The sequence below is a fragment of the Megalops cyprinoides genome, chromosome 15 (genome assembly GCF_013368585.1).
Source record: "Megalops cyprinoides isolate fMegCyp1 chromosome 15, fMegCyp1.pri, whole genome shotgun sequence".
NCBI classification, from domain to species: domain Eukaryota; kingdom Metazoa; phylum Chordata; class Actinopteri; order Elopiformes; family Megalopidae; genus Megalops; species Megalops cyprinoides.
Genome location: NC_050597.1, coordinates 13,814,697 through 13,834,380, shown reverse-complemented (window position 1 = coordinate 13,834,380; position 19,684 = coordinate 13,814,697). Strand labels below are relative to the sequence as shown.

General features: G+C 40.3%; 1 protein-coding gene across 1 annotated transcript in view; it reads right to left on the bottom strand.

Annotated features, from left to right (window-relative positions):
- Positions 1–19,684, bottom strand: part of lrrc1 (leucine rich repeat containing 1) — a 41,682-nt gene that overhangs the window by 16,152 nt on the left and 5,846 nt on the right. Inside the window, exons 2-4 of the mRNA XM_036546809.1 lie at positions 9,680–9,797; positions 8,844–8,922; positions 6,050–6,139 (exon numbers count right to left, since the gene is read on the bottom strand). Coding sequence (XP_036402702.1) covers positions 6,050–6,139; positions 8,844–8,922; positions 9,680–9,797 — 287 coding nt within the window. The remainder of the gene's footprint in view (positions 1–6,049; positions 6,140–8,843; positions 8,923–9,679; positions 9,798–19,684) is intronic.

The following is a 19,684-nucleotide window of genomic DNA, read 5'->3' as shown; positions in this document are numbered from 1 at the left end:
ATTAAAGTGAAAAGAAGAAATATCTTGCCTGTAGGTAGGAGACAATGCAAAAGGAAATCTCAAAGTATTGGGTTTTAGCATCTTTTAGGGCATTTCTGGAAAGTAGTTAACTCCCATTAAGTTGTCATATTGAACTCACCATGACAACCTCTCACACTACATCATCAACACATCCCCTCTTTTAACATTCAAAATCTAAATATTTTTCCACAACCCAAACCCCAAAAAATTATTTCATTGAATGTAAACATTGTTGTAAATTAGTTTTACTTCAAACTGCATTACTGTTGGGAGCATTACTGGTCAGGCTTTAGTCACATTCTTACACAATACCAAGATGACACACTTGGAGACTGTTGCACAAGAAAAACAGAGATCTGGTCTGCCTGTTTTAAAGGAGAGGGTGTTGATGATAATGAAACAGAAGGGCATCAGAGCATTCCAGGCACCAAGATCTTCAGAAAGGACAACAATCACTTCATTGTTTTTCAGCACACTGCTTCTCTATCAGACACCAGCCCCTTAAGGAGAGAAACTCTCTCTTAGTTAAAAGAACAACAAAGAACAGAAACAGTTTTTTTCTTTTTTTTTTTTTTAAGGGGGGAAATATTTCCACAGGAATTTATCACCCAAGCTTGTAAATCACATAAAGTGTAAGTCTTTGCAATGCAGTGGATTCAAGATGTGAGACAGAAATTGGGTGCAACCTCTTAAATATCTAGTGGGAAATATGAAATGCATTACAGCAGAGATATAACTTTACTAAAAAGACAGGGCTATCAGGAACCTCTTTCTGTCCTAGCTGGAGCAGGTCCAAGTGAACTCTGCATCTAAGCCAAGCACATAATACCTGTTATATAATGCATGGGAATATCAGATATGTGCATGGGTCTCCTTGGAGACGGCAGCTGCAGGTACAAAAATCAAACATCACGTTCGTAGTGTTGTCATGGGCACGTGAGATATTCCATCTTATCAGTTATTGGAACACAGTCCATAAAAGACAGAGCTTGTTAATATCCAATAACACTTTATTGATAAAGAGCTTAAGTCTGATGAAATTCATGAGTTATGGCCTTTACCGTGTGCAGTAATGCCAGGTGGATGTCCCTTAACGCCATCCTCGAGGAGTTAGAGATGATTGGCATAAGCATGCTAAACAGAGGGCATCAACTCTATGTCCTTAAGGGATAAGGCCAGAGAGGAAGGCTTAAAGAAATAATCTTCCAAGCGTCTGCACCAGACTTCAATAGCAGTTTTTGCATTATGAGAGTCCTCCGCTATGCTGACAGTGACAAATGTACAGAGATGGGTAGGAGATGTCACACATTCTTCAGCCTTTGTGGCAGCAAAGGGGACAGACTGTGGTGTAATTCAAAATATCTTCTGACACAGTACACAATACTGAAAGCTCATAACTATTTCACCCTGTTGCTGCTTAAACAATTGGAACATTTTTTGTTTCAGCTTTCAAGCTGTGTTTAGCGGTATCTTGCCACTCAATACTACAGTTAATGGAGGAACACTATGGTTGATGGAGCACTGAAGACCGCCAGCTTGTTTTCTGGTGAGGCATTACAGTCAAATCATGAGTGAGAGCGAATAAATTCCATGTAAGCTACAGAGAAGCAGGCCAAAGGATTAGCTGGGAAGCAGTGAGGTTTATATCTATAAATAATATCTGTTCTATGACTGGATCACCCGCCAGAAAACCGTCACTCACCAGACTGGTTTTCTAAGTGGCATCGGTGGCCATTGCGCCAGATTAAGAGGAATGCAAGGATTCTCACTGTGCTGATTAGTCTGCCTGGATGCACGCTGTAAAGACCATAAGTTCCTGGGGTACCAAACATTCCCAGGACCGTTTTTGTCACGCATACACATACATTGATTACACTTCCATTTTTGGCAGTTTCTACCACTCCACTTGTTTTCATTCCAACTTTTCCATCATGAGGACCATAATAACAAACATTGCAAACAAGCAACAGGTAGCTAGCTAGCGTTAATAAAACACACTCTCAGGCTGCAGTGAGTACCTCACCAGTTCTAAAGCTTTTCTTTAACGCAACATCTAAGCACTTGGCAAATATGGGTCCCTGCATACCTTTCCTAGTGATTTGGGTATATTCATATCCATTCATATCTTTCCACAATAAAAAAACCCAGAACCATTAATATGACATACATACACGTACATGCAATAAACCAGAGAATAGGAACATATGGTACCCTGTGAACTTTCAACTGTTACACCACCTTCGACTCGTCGGGGTAAACACTGACATCCATAAAGATCCACTGCAACAAAACCCTTCCACATAACAAACGTTTGTACAAAATGACATACACAACATAACTGGGCTTATTCCAAAACCTTAAAACGCTTGGTTCTGTGACTTGTGACACGTGTGGCTGAACTCTGTCTTTGTCCGTGTTTTAAGGTCTTGTGCTTAAGACATAATCTTACCCCTGTCTTGAAATTTTGAGATCAAATTCTCTGTCACAATGTCAAACTAATGTTATTTTCTTGGACATAATGGTCTTGTCCCAAATGCTGAATGACATTTTAATCTTTTCTTATAGACCAAAACATTGCCTAAATATGAATTTTTGACTCCACTGGACCCATCATATTTTGTAAATTTTATGTTCATATCAAAGACACCTCAGTCTCAGATATCCCACACCGAGGCTCCAAAGCACAGCGATGTCTCAGTGGCCTGTCCAATTCAGCAGCATGCCCTCAGCAATATGCCAGCAAATGCTAAATACTGTTTCCTTAAATTTGCAAGATTGTTGTGGACAAACACATTATGGTCATTTTAATTGGGTGAATGATGAGATTAGAAGTGTTCTTATACTGTAATTATGCAGCATTTTGCTATACTGTTTTGAGCCAGTGACAAGCCTGCTTTATTGGTCCCCAGTTATGAATCATGACAATACTTTCCACCACCAGAGTGGAGCAATATTAAAGCATCTGCCAGAGTCCCAGGTGGCAGCCTACCTCATGTGCTCCAATGTAATATCACTGCAGGCATCTGCTCAGAAAATGAATACAAATTGAGAATAACACCAGATGATTATCCAAATACTTAACTGTCAGATCACTCATCAGGTACCTAAATATAACCATGAACATTCTGGAGAAGAATGTTGATGATGCCAAGAACAACAATGTGCAACAATGGTGTCATGCTCAACAGAGCAAACACAACTGTAGAAAAAAGAGAGATAAAGACAAGAAGTAAGGACAAGACAACTCAGCTAAGAACAACAAGTACTGGGAGGAAATGGAACTGAAAACACAAGCCTGGCAGGAAAAATAAAAGGAAAAAGAGAAAGGGAGAAAGACAGAGATGGAAATGCCAAGACTGAATTTGATTTGATGTGGAAGGAGGATGCACGGCCAATGAAGTAACAGCGCTCGCGGCAGACAGGAAGTGGTGGAGGGAAGTGATCATCACTGTCAAGAATGCGCTGCTTTGGCAAGGGAAAATGATTCGCTGTGATCATTCACTTTTCTGCCTGAAAGAGTGACTGAGTGCCAATGCCTTTGCAGTGAGTCACTGTACTCACAGAAATGGTGGAGTTTCTTACAGAGCTTGGGGAAAAAAACCTAAGGCTAAACTATCTGAATAGTGAATCAGAGCTATAGAATATTAAAATATCAATTCAATCGAAATGCTCATATATAATTGTAATATTATGTAACAAGTTAAGGTTAAAAGGTTGACACCACAGGGACAAGGGATCAGTTCTGAGCATGGCACTGCCCTTTTCACCAGGTCAGCTGCTTTGATGGCCAATGCAAGTGCCATGCTCCAATTGACTTACAAACCTTACAAGTACACTGTTGTAAAAATAACACAAAGAACATGCATAAAAAAATAATGTGAAGTGTGCAATGCATCATATCTAATCAAGATAAATATGCATTAACAGGAACAGCAGACATCAGCATTTAACCTATTTTTTTTCCATATTTTGTGCAAGTACTGCTGACCTTTCCCAGTATCATCTTCATGACCTGCGCCAAGCATGTTTTTACTGAGGTTTTATTTTGTCACCATGGTAACCAACAGATCAGCCCAGCTTTAAATATGACTAAATGGAGCACGATGAGTGTAACATTACTCCAAACAATAATCTACTTATCACTGAGGGGGAGAAAAACCTAAGCTTGAGCAACTGTCCAACTGGCCCATCTGTGTACTAACTGTAATGGCAAGCATTAATCCCTGCAGTGCTAATTTACAGCAAGAGCCCGGAGTATAAACTCGGTTTCATGAAGTCTGCATAACTTGTATTCTATGACCTGTGGTCTTTTGGAGCAAAGGACCTAAATCCAGTGCCATTCAAAATGCAAGAGAAAACCAGCACTATGAGCCCAAAATTAAGCACAGAAAAACTGAAGGAATAGATCACATGTATATGTTTGTGTGTTCTGAAGCTGGAACACCTTAGAGCATTAAGGAAATGGAAAAACAAGGCTAGCCCTCATTCCCTCTATTTTAATCTGCTAAATGTCCCTTTGAGGGAAGAAAAGAGCAGCATGACTAGTAGAGGAACACGAGATTCGCTTTTTGCTTCCTTTCATAAGTTTTGAACTGTAATATCTTTCACAGTATGACACAAACCATATGATCATGTTTCAGAAACCAATACTGTTTTTCAAAATAAATTCCAATACATTCCTTTACTGAATATCAGACAGGACTGAACTTTACCAAGGCCAAAGGCCTTTCCCATTAAGTATGCATTACTGTTCAAACATGTACAGCTTGCCATAGTCAGAACATGTGACTTCACACACGTGTGGCAACAACTTTAAGTGCAGGGGCCTCTGGTGAAATGCACTTCAACATACAGATATACTTACAACAAAGAGATGATTGTGGTTTTATGGGTTTTTATCAAACAAATGAGTTATTTATAGCAGAATGTGTTTCGAAGCAATTCTCCAGAAGTTGTCATCTAAATGATGTAGCTTGATTACAGAACAACCTTTAGTTCTCCGATACACAATTAATCTACAGTAAACTTTATTCTCAAAGAATTGATTATGAAGACACAATGATCCTGCAAATGGCTTTATCTTTCTCAGCTGTATATTACTGGGCCTTCCTTGCAACCACCATGGCAAAATCATCCTTCTGTTAAGGTATTAAACAGCAGGTTGTGTAGGATCCTGTACCTATATGCAGTTAATACCTTGTAGACTGGCCCCAGTCCTGGCAGGTGAGGGCCAGTCTACTAGCATAAAGCCATATCACCTTATCTTGAAGCCATCAATGATCAGTCACTGTGTTACCACAGTACACAAATATTCTGTCTGGCTGTGAGCAGGCACAAATAAAAGTCAGTCTCTAAAGAGAACAAATACATACTCATTTCCTCCTAGTCTCTCAGGAGAGGGCAGGTCACTCATAAATATCACCAAGAAGACTCAAGCACACCATCATACAGCCCCATAATAATTTTCATAGCCCAACAAAAAGCAATATAAATGCCCTACTTTTAAAAGGGAGAGACAATCTAATCACTAGGAGTAATTCCTCTAAGAGGAGCACAGTGTGCCCTGTAAGAGGTAATCATTAATCCACACTGCCCAAGTTTCCCGCTTTATCTGTGTAATCAAACACTCCCCTCCACAGGTCTTGTGCTTTTCTCCACGGACTAGCAAAACACAATCAAGAGCCCATTCCACTCCTTTGTGCACCACTCCACAGTAAAGCAGGGAGATTGAAAAAGTGACCGTGAAAACAGTGTTTAGACCAGAAAATGTTCGAAGGCTCCGTGGCAGAATTGCCCTTTCATTCTTCATTCCTTTTGAAACCCGAGTACCTTTCAGCCCTACAGAAGATTATAGAAAGTGCAGCATGATAAAATGAAATATCTGGGGGACACCACAACAGGGAAACAATTCATAGCAGGAAGAAAGACAGCCAAAGCTATTCGGATCAATGGGACCTGTGGTGCCTTGAGACTGAAACAGCTTCCACTACATTTAATGGCTGAAATACAAAAGAGACCAGACACTTACTTTCCAATGTTATCCGGAAGCGCCTGCAACGAAATGTCATTGATGGAAAGGCATGTCAGGTTTCGCAGCTCTGGAAAGCTCTCTGGTAACCTGAAAGAAAAGTGAAGGTATTAAGATGCAGGCAAATTTAGATTGCATTTGCATTTAGTTTCTTAGCAGATGTTCTGACCCAGAGTGACTTACATAGGTTAGAATTTTAACCATGTTTTTACATGTTATCCATTTTTACAGCTGGATTTATTGAGGCAATTTTGGATTTAGCACTCTGCCCAAGGGTACAACATCAGTACCTTACCACTCCACTACACTGCTGTGTGTATGATGTGTTTATGAGTGACAAAGAGTGTGTGCATGTTTGTGTTTTTTTCTCATTATGAGGAGTCGTCCAAAAGCAACAAGCATTCCTCTGTAATCACGTTCCTCTGAGTAGGACAAACACAAAACTAAAGCACGTGGCACCGTGTGGGTTTAGCCCTGCTGGGGGGAAGAACTGCAGTAGGCCACCCAGCTACAGCGAGATGACTGACAGCACAGTCAGAGAGCTGGCAGGTCATTCAAGTCCAAACTATCATCACAGTCATGGGCCCAGAAAAACACTTGTAGCACAAAGGCAAATTTTGTGCTCGAGTTTGACTGTCGCTTAGCCACCCCAAACTAACTTGTTAAAGACCCTGGGGTTAAAATTGACTCAGACCTCTCTTTTCAAACCCCTAAAAATATTTCAAGACATTTTTTTCAAAGACAATATGAGCGATGTAAAAAAAGAAGTCCATGCATTTAGTACATCTTGATTATTATAATACTTATCTACCAGCACACTCAAACACCACTTTAAAACCTCTTCAAGTCATTCAAAATGCTTCCACTAGAAGACTGATGAGAACAGAACAATACTTACTGCTCCTGACTTATAAGACTTTAAACGGACTTGCACCAGTTTACCTACAGGCTCTGCTAATCCCCTACAACCCCAACACATTGCTTCATTCAAAAGAGGCTGGCTTTCTGGTGATTGCAAAAATAGATAAAAAATAAATCTGGTGGGAGAGCTTTTTCACACAGATCTCCTCTGTTATGGAACAGCCTGACAAATGATGTCCAGGAATCAGGCACAATTTTTAAGCCTATATTGAGAATTTATCTTTATTTTAAGTCAAATTGGGTGCTACAGAGGAAGGTGGCACCTGGCTATGGAAAATATTTAGCAGGTTAATTATAGGAGGTTAGTGCTTTGAATTTCTACTGTAAAAATGCAACATAACATAAAATTTGACTGATTGATTATCATCATATTATTATTCAAATCTAGCAAAGATTGTCCAATCCCATTTATCACATTGCCTTTATGCCCTAAAGCTGGAAACAGGTCATCTCAATGATTTTAATTTTTGAGCTGGGGTTGCACAACCCGCTGGCATTATTGGTACTGGGTTACTTTATAAGCAGGTCATATGCAGAGTCAGCACGTTTTGCAACCATGTTCCTCCTAACTGTACTTAAAGAGAGAGAAAAGAGCATGATGCCATGAATGACCACAGGAAACAAAGTCCAGGCAGTCATCTGGACATGGGCTCCTCCCAACATTCAGTGCGTGGTCATGTGCTACACCTCCGGCTTGTGAGCAATGCAATGGGAAAGCACTCATACTGTGGGTAGGGCTGCCTGTTTTGGCTAGTTCCAGCTCTCTAGTGGAAAAGCACCATCAGTGATCTCATATTGATATTTATGGTCCAAGCTCCTAAGCTGTGACCCATCAGACTGCTCAAATGCTACATTACAAGAAGAACATGCCATATGGCAACATACATTATGAGACACTGGTTCAGCAATACTCATATATTCTCCCTTTAATTCACTAAGAACTCTGTACCCAAGGTCTGGCCAAAGAACCTAGCTTAATTATTGCACTGATTTGAATTCTCTGATCTATTTTAAATGAAAATAACAAAACTTGACACTTTGGATGATCAGAATGAGCCAACTGAATAAAGACAACTCAGAAGACACAAACTCAGTAAAGTGCAATGAAATATCTCAAACTCAGACACAAAGTTGCACAAAATGCCTGCAATGTTCTTGTGAATTCCTGGTGCGTACCTAAGTATCTTATCTGCCCTTTACAAGCCACATTCTTTGGAAAATATCCTTTGACAATGATTGCTTTGCGGTGGTTGGCACACATGGACAGAAGCGTTGGGGGTGGATACGTCTACAGTGAAGCATGTGCTTCAAGCTGGAATGCGAGATTTTAGCCAGTCTCAGAAGTGATGGATGCACAGTGATCCTGGCTTGCATAACATTGGGAGGTGGAGTGTAAATTTACCGGTTCTTCAAGATATGCTTGCGCCCATGCCCCCCAAACCCCCGTCCCCACCGCCACTCCTACTCCTTGCTTGGTTGACATGGGGAGAATCAGCTACTGTGCCCATTAAATCTTAAAGAGATCTTAGAGAACAGCAATGTACTACCTGATGCATATAGCAAAAACTGCTAAGTCACCCTATTCAGTGACTTGCACACATTGACACATAAGAAATGCAACTCACGTGTCTGAATGACTATTGCTTTAAAAAGGCTTACTATATAAGCCTAACATAAATCCCTTAGAAGTACAAAGCAACACAACACAACATGGCTAACTTCTTAATGATATATTGAAATGGCCCCTTAATTCTTCGTGAAAAGATAAGCTACCACTGAAAGACTTTACATTAAGTACATCACATTTGGACTGGAAGCTAATGAAAAGGCTTTATGGTTTTACTTGTACTTCAGGTAAGATTAAGTGAATTACCTTGTCAAAGGGTTTCCACTAAAATCTGCAACTTGAAGAGCTTTACAGTATGAAATACTTTCAGGAATCTCCATAATATCTGTAAGAGAAAGAGAAATAATTTCATGTCAGAAAGCATTTCTTGACTCAGACCAGGCCTTGATGTGATGCCCATTATTTTCAATGGGAATTCAATGTCAGGACTGTGCAAAGTTCACTAAACTCTGTAAGTGTGATTAATGAAGCCATATTTCTGTACAGGCATCCTTAAGACTTCGTGAGCCAGGCGTAATGTAAACATGCCCAGTGCACAGGGCATCAGACCGGGAGCACAGTCTATTTGGAACTGCTTGAGACACCACAAATTACGGTTGGGACCCGCCTAACACAAAGTTTGAACTTCTATAATTGGCTGATGTAATCAACATAATTATCACTGTAGATTTGGTCCTGCGAGGAAGCTCTGTGATCCCTGGTCTAAATTAGCTGAGAGGACATTAACCCTTTAAGAACAGACATCTTAATCCTTGTGGCAGTAGGGTACAGCATTCCTGAGGGCATTAGGTGGCAGGATGTTTCGGAAATGGTGATGGTGGGGCCCTCTCAGGTATAATGTTAGCTTGTACACCCCCCCACCGAGCCATGCAAGACTTCACTATATTGTACTCTGCACTAAAGACGTCTGACCAAAGCCTTCATACACCTAGCCTTTCTCACAAATCTAATTGAGAGGTAAATGTTAACTACTAAATGAATAACATTTACTGAAAAAGTGTATATTAAGGCAATCCGAGCTGGTGAAATCAAGTTACATTCACCAGAATAATATTTGCAGTGTCGGTTAACTTTTCACTTACCATTTCGGGAGACATCAAGTTCTACAAGCTGCATGAAGTTGGCGATTTCTGGAGGAAGTCTCTGAATCTCATTGTCACTCAGTCCAAGTTTTCTTAGTTTTACCAGCTGAAAAAATGGCTGAAAAACAACAATAATGTACATCAGTGGGACAGTGTCAGGCAGTCTAATATCTAAAGACAATTCATTTTAAAACAGATTATCTGCAGCCAGAAGAGAGGACACTGCACACAGTTCTCATTCTGAGAATTTAGGTAATGGCTACACTTCAGTTCACTTCAATGACGATCTAATCCCAAAAAGCGTATGGACCTGCAGAAAATAATTTCTGAAAACATTTTTTTCCCTCCTGACAGGCTACTCTAAAGCTTCAAGAACCTAAGGTAAAATGGAACATACACCTCCCCTTATTCAACCTGTCAGCTTGCTCCCTTTTAAAATACACAACTTCACTGCAGTATACGACATACATCAATCACCATCATGCTTTGACACTGTTGTTTTTCATTGACTAAAAATATTATCCTCACTCCCAAATACAGTTCAAAGAACGCTCTCGGGGCTCCAAATGTGTAACTTCATACAGCTCATCACGACCTGTCATAAACCAAAAGGAACATTTCTTTCTAATACAGCAAAGATATCTTCTCCTTAAGTTACATGCTCAAAAAATTATGTGAGCCAGTAACTTATTTTGCACAGCAAATTCTGGCCTGCAGTCCTCTCAGCCTTTGTGCTTGCATCACTTGCAGCTTTTGACCATGGGTGTCAAAGCCAGGTCCTGAAAGCTAATGCCCAGTTGGAGTGTTGCTTTGTAGCTCCAGCAGACAGTTATCTCTATATGATGGACAGACACTGATCCTGCATGAATCACTACAGTATTACATTGATCAGACTGCATGAAATAGAAACTGTTCTGTTAGAGTTTTTATTATTAGTCAGTAGTTCTGTACATTTGGAGCCGCATATTTATGTAGCCTGATTAAGAAAACAATACAGACCATGCTATATATGGTCACCACCTTCCAGGGCAACCAGTCAGATAGAAAGCTGCCAACAAACCAAAGTAGATCTGCATACTGCCAAGTGATGTTAAAACACAATATTACATTTACAGAAAAAAATAGAAAAAGACATACAAGCCCATGCAAAAAAGTGTCAAAAGACCAGGTGGAAGTTGAAGATGTTTCAGTTAGCTGAGCTCCATCAATGCATGGAAAAAATAACCTATTTTTACCCTCATTTCAAAAGAATGCAGAAAATGTGTTTGTCAATGATTATATTCCACTGTACCACACTGATTTGTAATACTGAAAAACTGCCTGATACACCTCAGCTCAAAGATGCATTTGTGTACTGATCTTTACATCATCTGGATAGGCAGATAGTGGACACAAATGATGAGATTTATGCATCCATGTTATATAACATTTAGTGGAGCTGCATAGTGCTTATTCTGAACTGCAGCCACTGAACAAGCGAAACAGTCTTCCAGCCATTTGCTTGGAGGGCTTCTTATGCCAGAAAGAGAAAAATTTGGTGGTTTGGGCATATGTTAAAATGATTTGCTGGATATTCAGCAACACAGCTCCCCAATTATGAAAAATACAGTAGAATTAACAGCAATAACATACTACAAAATCAATTACAGGCATCAAACCCTGGTATGACACACTGACATGTAAGACATAAAGCCTCCAACATTCAGCACACAGGCCAACTGCTTTCTGGGACTAAATTGTCTGGTGTTTGTTATGGGCGAACAATGCTGTGTGGTGGACTTAAACACTAACTCTGTGACCATAATTGCCGTTGTGCACCTGAGGAGAAAAGTTCAATGTTCTTTTTGGAGAAACTGCACAATTTTGTTCTGGGAAAGGACATCCAACCTCAAGCATATAAGCAGGAACAATATTTCTGGTTAACCAGGCGAATTTAAACAAAGGGAAGTGGAAGCAGTATTGTGAGTTTTAAAGGAGATGGAGTTCCAGTGGTAAACCCAGAGCTGAGTGATTCACGAAGCCACACAGGCCACTGTTAATGCTAGGCTAAAAATGAATGCTAAAAACACTGCCAACTGCTGACATAGGGAGACAGGCAGGCACAGAGTCTAAAAGTGTTAATGCATATGAACATATCTGTCCACATTCAGCTCACCCAACTACCAAAAAGGTGGACAATTAAGAGTGCCCAGTGGCCTGGCCATAGTGCCTTCTTAATGCCCACTCAGATATAATCAACTATTCATTTCTACTTGCATGACCTACTTGTCACTTCCAGGCGCAATGAGAGTGGTGTTCAATAAAGTACAGCGTAACTGCTTTTAAGATGGTGTGCTGGGAGAGTGGATTCGATTAGTGCAAGTTCAGGTCGAGAGACCTCTGTACCATGCAGAGTTCACATTAGACAAGCAGCCCCAACACAGTGTGTAACGGTTAACCCTTTCAGCCAGATGGCTCATCGCTCTTGAGAAGAAGAAGGCAGCTATGTGGAGTAGAGGCTGGGGCACTTGACTATGAGCATATGTCACGGGTCTGAATGCCTGGGGGTGGGGGGTAGGAAGACCTGTTTCTGAAAAAACTGCCTCAGTAAAATTCCATAAAATTATGGAAGCAAAGTCATCTTTAAAAAGAGCATCTGCTGAGGAATTAATGTAGTAAGTAATGTCAATAAAAAAATAGAGATTTTCTGCTATGACTAGATGTCATCTCTATAGGTCAGAATAAAAAAATAAGATAAGAAAAAGAATAAGTGTTTTTATGTCCATAGTTATTCTTATTCAATGTTTTATTCAGACTTGCTCTTTTCTACATTAAAACATGCATATGCTAACAAAGCTGCACAAACATTTTCTCGATCTGATTCTTTCATGAGCATAGCGTTGTATTTTTGTGGCTTGAGCACATAAAGCCTGTGGTCAATACTACATTGATACAAAAACATAACCACAGATTCTCAATGACAACTCAGTGACCACATGACATCTCCAGGGTCAACTCTATTAATGTAGTTCTTTTCGTTTTATGATTTCAGGAGATGAATGCTTTGTCTGCATGTCTGCCTTGTTTTAGGAATGAAAGCAGGCTTGCAGAAGTTGTAATCTCTACAATGCGGCTGTGATCGGACACTATGACGGTTTATAAAACACTTGACTGGAGCAATGCTATCTATGTTATTCATGTGGTAATCACGTCATAAATGTAAATTCATTTGGAATGAATGATTAACCGTAGAAATATGGTCACAAGGTCTTCTTGCCTGCTGCTCAATAATAACACAATGCAAAACCATTGCACAAAATGCACACACGTGCACAAAAGAAAGGCTAGGAAAACAGATCACCAAAAACAACAGTGTATATAGTCTTCCCCTGATGTCAAAAGTCAAGGGGTAATGAAGCCTGGAAATTCCATGTACCTAGAAATTGTGAGGTCATTTGCATTACAGTTTGCTGTAGGCAAATATCGTCCATTTATTGTCTATTTGTAGACATCATTTCACAGCAACTTAGCAAATAGAGTTAAATGTCGAGTAAAAAGCCTCTCCAGTTTCATCCAACCATCTCTGCCCAGAGGGAAATCAGAAACGATTTCAAAAAAGCACAAATGCATCACTCTAAACAGAAGCTCTCAAACTATTGAAGTGCATAACCTTCTATAGCAGCTGAGGCACTCATATTTCCAACAGAGAATCTCTGAAGGCCACGCAATAGACAAATTAACAACCAGCAACATAAGAACCCTACTGTGCTAACACAGCAATATCTTTTACTTTTACTTTTCAACCACATACAGGTCACACAAGTGCTGCTGGAAAGAGAATACTTTGCCACATTGTACAGAAGTGTGGATCTCACAGTTTTTTTTTTTTGATGAAATGAAAACAAGAGCATCTGCTGAAATCACCAGCCTCACTAGAAGGCAATTTTCATGCCAACAAATCAAACAGTAAAAAAGGCACTCATATCTTATTGTGGATGAATATTTAACTTTGATTACAGTTTAAAACCTACAATTCAATTAAACCAGTCTACAATTCATTCTACTAATATTCTATTCTTGTTCTTTTATTACCACCAAATGCAGTGACATTCAAATGTTTTATATTCTTTTTTTCCCCAGGCACAAGCATTAAACTCAAACTTGTAGCCACAAAACCACACAGACATCTTTCATTCCTTCCAAAGGTGGAGTTTTCGAACGCGATTGTGAATAACGCGTGCAATGAAACTCCTCATCAGACGCCCTCTCATCTTTCATGTGCGACAACTGAAGAGCATCTACTTTCACTGCGAGTGACGAGGTGGGCAGCACTGGTGCGGCCTATGGAGACAATCAGAGCAGAAAGGGGGGATTGCTTATCTGCCTGTCTGAGCAGGAACATTCTCTCCCTGTGCTTTGTCATTTCCTTCCAGGCACTCTGATAATGGATAAATGATTTGCCTTTTGCGGCTGCCACACAATTTCCAAGCACTGTATTTCAAGAACGCGCCTCTTATTACAGATACCAGTGAGGCAAAAGTAAAATATATACATAACCATTACTTTGTTCCCGTTTCGGGCTCTGATGTACAAGCATGGACTGCATCCGTTGTGACTTCCATTAAATGGTCATTTTAAGCATTGCAACTAACGAATGTGTGTATGATTGTTGCCAGAATACGAATCCAAGAGGAACACAAACGTAAAGATCTCTTGTAGCCTCCTATAGCCTCATTATAGCCTCACCTGAAACATCACCTTGAGTTGAAGTCCTTTACTTTTTACTTTCAGTGGGTTCCTTTTATCAGAAGCTGCTTCCTTCTGCTCTGTTAACCCTTTCTGTCTTGGCATACGTCGACACCATTTTAGAAAGTTGGTTTCTGGTCTTAAGTTAGACATGGGCTAAATTTAAACCCAAGCACAGACACACCCACTAATGGCAAATTACAAACTGGGGTTGAACCAGGAACCCACAAAGACAGTTAAAAAATATAATCACTACCTGGTTTACAATTTGGGACTTGTGGGTGGGTCAAAGATTATCTACCAAGAGCCACAGTTCTACAACACAGAAAGAACTACAGAATAACCGAACAAAGGAATATCCCTTTCTATGTGACAATGTCATTATATAGATACTTAATGGCTCAAGCTGTTGTAGCTTTCAGTGCATAAGAAATTGCATTTATTCACATAATATTAGGAAAGTATACAGGCAATTCTCTCAAAAAAGACTTTTTGTTATTTGTAAATTTTAGCACTTTTCAGTCTTTTCAATGGAGATATCCAATACACAGGAAAGAGAGATTTAATTTTTTGGAATTAGAACAATGTGAAGAACCCTACCTCAAGTCCCTGTCTGTAAAAAAAAAAAAAAGTCAGTTTCTCAATGACTTCAGTTATCCTTTTCACTTTGTGCTCTTACGGGTTCTGATTTTGTCAATAATGGTGGTGAGTCATTTACCATCAGAGCTTGACCCCGGGGGATCACTGCACTATGGAAGGGAAGTAGGCACTTTAATGTTCCAGGAAGTCAAATTAATTGCCACCAAATGGAGACACACATTCTAGAACTGCAATTCATTCACTGGTACCACAGTGCTTCAGCAACAGCAAATAAGACTGGAAGGTCATCCACAGGGGCAGATGCAAATGATACGTCATGCACATGGTCCCCAAGGCCAAACAGCATCAGATGCCACAGAACATCGGATTCAATAAGTGTAGTAAAACTCCACTGGCTTTTATGAATAAACCACTTTCCGACAGGGTCACTGTGTGTGAAATAGGACCTATTCCAGTATGACGCCCCAAGATTTTCCTGAAAGACAGCAAATAAAGGCCTTGTATTATTGCACTGATCTGATCTATCCAATGCAATCACTATTGTGGTGTCACATAAGAACCCCTTTGTGTGCCCCGATAGCCTTTGAAGTGTATACAGAACACAAATTAATTTCCATCTTTGATTTTGATAGTGTGCTTTTATATTGTTCTACAAACTTTTCTGAACAGATTTTCTGCACACAGACCATTTCAGAGTGTAACCCTAGCTGTATACACATTGTCAGTATTTTGATGATAGAGGGGATATCAACACTACAAAAAATGAATATGATTTAAATGCACTGAACAATTATTCTTACTGGAATAAACAGAACTGTTACCTAGTGTGTGAACTGTTATCCATGTCCTCTTCAGACAGGAAGTAAGCTCTCGCTGTTGACATTTCAGGGTCTGAATTTGAGAGGTACTTTCCTGACACAAGAATATCATCAGAGTCTGGACATGAGAATGGGTGAGTTGGTCCAGCTGGATTGAGGAAGCTTACACTGACATCTGATGTGCTCAAGAAAGCCTTCAGCATACAGCCCAAGCTACTTCAAAAGCTGGGTTTTCTGGGCCTGCAGTGGCCACCCAAGCAAACCGGGACTCAAAGCTACTGGCAGTGCACCAGCAAAGAATTACACATTTTCATTTGTTTGTAGGAATCATTCACACAGTGACAGAAAAAAAAGCTTAAGGAAGAATTCAGGGACAAGAAACTGAGCGAGAATGTGTAGGGCAGCCTAGGACATCTATTTGATAATGTGAAACTATACAACCCTATAACTCTCATTGTTGCATAGATAGGGAAGTCTTCACTTTGCATGTGGATGCAAATGCACACACAACTACAGCTGTGTCTGTAACTGCACATGCAGCTGTGCCAGCACCTCCAACTGCAAGTGCCTCCTAATTGGTTATAACCAGCAGGATCCTACTTATTTCTGTCCTGCTGAAGTCCATATTGAGAACTGTGGGGGGAGGGATGGTTCAGCTAAAGCACAGAAGCTATAATTCAGGCTGCCACTTGAGTGTACATTTTAAGTTCTTTTTTTTATGTGATTGGTGCAAAAAGGACGTGTCAAAAATGTCACTGTTCCGGTTTTTCACCACTGGGTTTACCAGCTCGCTCTTCCCTGAACAACATGATGACAGCACTGAGTGGCAAAAAGCATTCACTGAAAAACAGAGACGGCCCTGAAACGAGAGGCGCGCCGCATGTGTCTGACAAGTCAATACCAGGCCATCACAGGTTTGTCGTGGAATACTGCTATGATGCTCCCATGATTACACTCCATTTCAACAACCCATTTTTCAGAAAGGAGCCAAGCCCCATGGAGCACAATGAAGACATTAATTCAGCCCAATCACCACAGTTGCATGGGCATTTCTACACATTTAATAGCTGTTATATTGACAAGCAGCCTAAAAGCTTGCAATAAAATCAACCTTTACAAATACAAATGGCCAGAGAATAAACCTGTTATTCCTGGCATTTTTGCTCATCATCACCACCTGGCCTCAAACAAGTAAACACTCTTTGCACTCTTGAGTCAATATTTGGAGTCAGATGGGGTGAGCACACCAAAAAAAGTCTAATGCACACAACAAACCGGGTAAATAAGATTTTTGTTTTGGTTACCTGCAATGCAATTGGACATGAATCAGCAGGTGTGCACAGCTGGTCAAAACAGGATTTAGGGAAGGTGCAGCTTGTTCCGGAGACATAACTGTCTCAGGTGTTTGCATTTGTTATGCAGTATACATGCAGCATCTTTTCGTGTAAAGCTCTGATTCACTACACCACACTCTCCCCATGGCTCCAAATTCACTTAGTCTACTGCCTTGCACAATGAAACCCAAATCTGCTGACAACCTAACGGGGTAGAATGCTTTCCTAATGCAATTCATTCACATTCTGTGAGATTGGTGAGGGCCTTGCCCAGTGACAAAATCACGCAGAGATCACGCAGTGAGAAATGTGGGCACAGTCCAAAAATATTCTCCAACCAATACCCAGCCCGAACCGCGAGGCCTTGCTCGAAGCGCCTCTCATCTAGACTAATGTGGAATTTACGGCCGGTGATGTGCGTGCTCCTTCGAGACACTGTCTGAGCCACTTGCCCACAACTTGTTCAAACAGCTGCCTGGCTTCGTTAACTTGGCCCAACAAACTCCAGGGGCTCTGCTGACAGCCTGTTTGAAGACGAGGAGGAGGCGCACCGGAGTTCACCACCAGAGGTCACGCATGGAAAAACAAAGTGGGCAGAGATGCCGAGAAAATTTGCCAAGGCTTTTCATAGTGGGATATGGCATAGGAGGCTTTTCCTTCCTTCCTTCTTTCTTCGTCAAACCATTGAGGATTATTTTATCAAACACATAATTCATTTGCATCGTTGCATACTAGTACCTTATTTCTGACGGGAAGCAAGGAACTGGTACTAAGGTACGAAGTTTTGGCTGCTTGTTGGCACAAATGTGGTTCCGTCGTGCATCTCCTGAAGTCACAGTGGGTCACTAAGGCCAAGCCAACTGCAATAGCAGAAGCCATTCCTTACTCAGAAGAAAGTGCTCTTGAACCTGTCCATGAAGTTTTCATTTCCAGGTCATCTCTCCCTTCCATATTCTGTCTAACTGCTTCCATTCACAAGTTAAGATCCTTCAACTAGTGATCATAGCACCTAGGTTTTCCCACTCAAATATCAGTGCTAAATCTATGTGCACAGCAAAGAAAGAAAATATGAAAACTAGCTGAAGTGTAAGGCAACCAAGGGCATCTCCAGAAAGGGACCAAAATGCTTTAGTTTCTTATTCTCTGGATTCAGGAGGTGAAACAAAAAATATCCTATGCATAGTCCTGGCTTATTATTTTTCATTCTTACTCATCTCCAAATATGAACATTCATATTTCTTCCTTGTTTTATTCATATATTATGATTAGAGGGCCCCTAAACAAAGCAAACACCTTATTCAGAGCAATTCTTTCTCTATTCAGTGTAACAGTGTAAAAGTAATAGGTTCACTACAGCACTGAGTTTAAAGAGAATCCAGCTGATGAATTCAAAGTCTGGGAGTAGTACCCTACCAGAAGAGTCAGGGGTAAAACATTTATCTGGAGTTCATTTTCTCAGAAATAACCATATCTGTAATCTTCTTATCAGTCAGTGCACCTGTTATGTGTTTGCTTAATGCATCTTAACCAGGCTAGTCTAGAAATGCCTCTCTTACAATCATTTTCCGCAATAAGCACTTAAATGGGCAAATGAGTAAGAAACTTGTTAAAAATGAGACACACAACCCAACACTTTGTACACAAAACAGAAGCTGAAAGTGATTTTTTTGAGCTAAAGGGGGAAGCAAAACATGCCTTGACCATGCAGAAAGAGTGATACCTTTCAATTACTTTTAAAATTGCATAATTATTTTAAAACATATCAACACTCAAATTATTATATTAAAATAATACAAATATAACAACATATTTAACATTCTACCATTGTTGAAATCTTTATAAAGGAATTACATAACTTAGTTTCTTTCATCAGTAGGAAGATTAAAGTTACTGAATATGCAATGCATGTGTGCCCTGCAAATGTTACATGACTTGAGGACCACTGTAGCTTCTGTCATCATTTTGGGAAGATATTAAATAATATCTGTGACCCAACAGAACTGTACCTTAACGTGTCTTATGTTAGAGAGATTCTGATGTGGACATATTTGAACATTATAAATCTATATCAGCAGAAAGTGGCCGATGTGGGTGTGTCTATATTATAGACTCTACACACAGTACATCATAGGCCATTGATTCTCAATCCTGCTCCTGGGGTCCCCCTGCTCCGCACGTTTTCCATCTTTCCCTGCTCTACCTACCTGACTGAACTCATCAGTGGCACTTTTGATTAGCTGAGCACACCTGATGAGAGCATGTTAACCAAACTAATTTCAATCAGGTGTGTTTGGAGCAAGGATAGATATGCAGGACAGGGGGCCTGCAGAAGTAGGATTGAGAAATACTGTCATAGGCCACTTGTTTGAACACAGCAATCCAAGGCTAGATATGCAATCAAAGTTCCCCTGTTTGGCTGTGACTACCACTGTTTGATCGAAATCTGTAATTACTGCATAATATCTGTATTAAAAGGATGCACTCTGTCGAGGTACTCCAGCTACTCAGACACTATGCTTTGAGATTTG